At 45.4% G+C, this 3,768-nt stretch overlaps 1 protein-coding gene across 1 annotated transcript in view; it reads left to right on the top strand.

Annotated features, from left to right (window-relative positions):
* LOC147013604 (nucleotide-binding oligomerization domain-containing protein 2-like) overlaps positions 1-1,001 on the top strand; it is a 29,955-nt gene extending 28,954 nt beyond the window's left edge. Inside the window, 1 exon segment of the mRNA XM_085853488.1 lies at positions 469-1,001. Within this exon segment, the coding sequence (XP_085709614.1) occupies positions 469-1,001 (533 nt within the window).
* The last annotated feature ends 2,767 nt before the right edge of the window (positions 1,002-3,768 follow it).

Raw genomic sequence — 3,768 nt, 5'->3', positions numbered from 1 at the left:
TCTCTCTCTTCTCTCTCTCTCTCTCTCTCTCTCTCTCTCTCTCTCTCTCTCTCTCTCTCTCTCTCTCTCTCTCTCTCTCTCTCTCTCTCTCTCTCTCTCTCTCTCTCTCTCTCTCTCCCTCTCTCCCTCTCTCCCTCTCCCCTCTCTCCCTCTCTCCCTCTCCCCTCTCCCCCTCTCCCCCTCTCTCCCCTCTCTCTCTCCCCTCTCTCCCCCTCTCTCCCTCTCTCCCTCTCTCTCCCTCTCTCCCTCTCTCCTCTCTCCACTCTCCTCTCTCCTCTCTCCTCTCTCCTCTCTCCTCTCTCCTCTCTCCTCTCTCCTCTCTCCTCTCTCCTCTCTCCTCTCTCCTCTCTCCTCTCTCCTCTCTCCTCTCTCCTCTCTCCTCTCTCCTCTCTCCTCTCTCCTCTCTCCCCTTACCCTTCAATTGTACCACAGCATACCACAGCCGATGTGTCGACCCTTGGCTTACAGGATCCAAGAGGACATGCCCTATATGTAAGCGTCGTGTAGTTCCAGTCCTGCCTGGCTCACAATCCCAGTCCGACACAGATTCAGACTTTGATACTGACTCGGAGCGCACGCCACTTCTCAGCTCATCACGGGGTTCTTTTGGCTCTTTGGGTGAAGCAAGAAACCAGTTGAGATCATACGAAACACCTGAGAGCCATGCCGCTGCAGTTTATGAAAGTGACTCTGACTCTGAAATGAGTATTTCTGATTCTGTGGAAGGTGAGGGTGAAGAGGATCATGGACTTTTGGCAGAAATCAGGGCTTTAGTTGAGGCAGAAAGGGTCCATGGCACTTTGGGAGAGAGTGCAGGTGGGGAAGGTGTACGAGTAAGGCAAGTGGAAGAGAATGAGAGAAGACAGAATAGAGATGAATGCAGGGAAAGGACAGACAGCATGAGAGGAAGCAGAGCTAATGAACTTCAAACAGAGAATAACCAAGCTGCTGAAATTAGAATTTGTATCGAAGGAAGTGCAGATGACCAACAGGTTGTATGATATCCAGAGAAAAGCAATTTGATGGAACAATTTATGTTCTTGTTTATCTTTCTTTCTTTTATTGTGACAAATGATGCCAACATCTGCCTTGTGGTTTCCCTTTTTTTAATCAACAATAATTGGTTGAACCAATGAAAACCGAAAGGGTAAGTGTTCGGAGAAGCAAAAGCTTGTAAACTCACTCGGTTCATATCGTCACGTAATGTGTGGACGTGTTTCAATGTTTAATTCGTTAATTTAAAACCTGCTGCCAAAAACCTTCTTGCTTAGCCAAGCTCGTGGCATGGTTTTACTATTATATAGTTATCTTCCATTCTGCAAATCTGGAGTTGTGGAACCTCCTGTATGTGCAACGACAGGGTAGAGACAAACCTTGCCATTGTATCTAAATCTCACTTGTATTACTTCCCATGAAACATCGAAAGAAGAATGTTTGAGCACCGGTCATGACCTATTGAACTCTCCTCGGCTTCACCAGCTGTTTTCTATCCACATACCTTCTTTATTATTATTTTTTTAAATCTGCCTTTCTTCTGAAATAACACATTTTGTATGATATGGAATTGTTATATAGGTTATTTACCTCCAATAAAGGCTCGTCATCCTTCCGTATAGCTGTTTGTTAAACGAAGGCCGAACATGTGGAAAAAGGGGGAACGGCAGCAGTTTGCCGGCTTGGTCGTGTGAGTAATCCGTTCTTCATTAAGCACTTCTCACGACGATTGACTGAAGTTGGTTTTCTGTTCAATTTCATTTTCTTTTAAAATGAGCATCTGCGAGGTGACCTCAGATGCCAACTTTAAACTGCCTTTCTGATGATGCACCTGATGCCTTTCTGATTACCTTCGCAGACTTTGTTGCGAAGGTTATGTTTTGATTGCTGTGTATTTATTTATTTATTTGTGAATATGTGTGTTTGTTTGTTTGTTTGTTTGTTTGTTATTCGCATAACTCCAAAAGTATTGAACTGAATCGCAGCAAATTTGGTGGGATGATTGGTTATTATCCGAGGACCATTTGATTAGATTTTGGGAGCGATCGGGTCAAAGGTCAAGGTCATGAAAAGGTCAAAATCGTCTTTTTACCATAGCGTGGTCAATTTGTATCCAATTTGCATGCAACAAATGCCAAAATGTTCAGAATTCAATGCCCCATCTTGTGATATGTGACATGACACAATGACGTAATAACCCTTATTAGCGGTTGGGAGTCAAAGGTCGGGGGGGGGGTCACGACATTGCAAAATGTGCGGTTTTAGTCATAACACGGTCAATTCTTATCCGATTTGCATGAAACCAACACCAAAATGTTGACTGTTCTGTTCCCCACACTCTAATACCAATTACAAAATTAAGAGTACAAAGGTCAAGGTCGAGGTCATGAAAAGGTCAAAATCGTCATTTTGCCATAGTGCGGTCGATTTTTATCCAATTTCCATGCAACCAATGCCAAAATGTTGTGAATTCAATGCCCAATCTTGTGATATACGATATGACACAATGACGCCATTACCTTTGTTAGCGGTTTGGGTCAAAGGTCAGGGGGGTCAACGACCTTTATTATCATAACGCGGTCAATTCTTATACAATTTGCATGTAAGTATATTCAAAATGTTTAGAATTCAATTCATTATCCTGTGATGTGTAATATTTGATTTCTTATAATGTGACCAGTTGTCATCAGATTGACTTGACACCGACACCCAAAAAGGTCAGGGAGTTTATACAGAAATTGTACAATGTATGTGAATCAGTGTCAAACAGCAGGAAATTTAATGTTTTTATGCCATCATAACACATATGAGATGGCAGATGTGGTATGGGATTAAATACCCTCACGATCAACGGTTTCTGGGGAGGGGGGGGGGAAATGTAGCGTTGGCGAAGGTATGCGTTCTACTGAGTGCCCGTTCTAGTTTCTGATGTTTTTCTGATTTTCATCACTCTTCATTAGATGTTAGAAATCCCTCTTATGTTTCAAACAAATATTTATGTTTGAGCTGGTTACTTGGGTGCATTCCTGTTTGGCATAATGAAAGTTCTCTGACAAAGAGCTTTTACACAGGAGGAAGCCATTAGGCCTATCAAAGTTTGCGCAATGGTTGCCCACCTATGGTTGTTTGGCCGTGCTCGATCGTTTTTAAACGCTGAACATCAAGCAATGAGGAAGCAGCACGTTCTTTTTGGTTTTTATTATACCTCCGCACAAAGGGTGGTGCGATGGTGGGCGAGTCGCGACGTCTGTCACCCACGGCAGCGAGGACAGCCACGGCTGAGCTCGGCCTTCCATGGAGCCGGCAAGCTCTCTTCTCGAAGGAGAAGACGCCCTACGCACCACCGAAAACCACCACGAAGAAGAAGACAAAACAAAGTCCCCGACGAAAAACACACACGAAGGAGAAGAAGGCCCTGAGCTGGCGTCCTGCGTGGCCTTATATCCCTCTGTTCCAACGCCTCGCCCCTCCCCTTTTATCGCTCCGCCCACCTTCCAGAGCGACTGCGAGAAGCTTCCAGAAAAGGAGAGTGCCCTCTCGCCCCCCCTCCCCGCGCGCTTCGTGGGGGGCGAGAGAATAATTCTTTGCACAGGTCCAGGGAGATCAGGCGGGAAAATCCGTGCGCCATCGATATTCCTTTGTTTTTCTTCGCTTCGTCGAGACTGTTTGCATGAGCGGAGAGGGTTGTGATGTGGTGTGTGGAGACCGCCGCGAAGCGGTGGTCGAGAGTGACGTTGGTGGTGATTTGGTTGTGGTGATGGTGGCGTGGTTGGC

The sequence above is a fragment of the Eptatretus burgeri genome, chromosome 14, assembly GCF_056783735.1.
Source record: "Eptatretus burgeri isolate ZD-2024b chromosome 14, Ebu_testis_v1, whole genome shotgun sequence".
Taxonomy (NCBI): domain Eukaryota; kingdom Metazoa; phylum Chordata; class Myxini; order Myxiniformes; family Myxinidae; genus Eptatretus; species Eptatretus burgeri.
The sequence above is the reverse complement of the archived record's forward strand: the minus strand, read 5'-3'. Positions and strand labels throughout refer to the sequence as shown.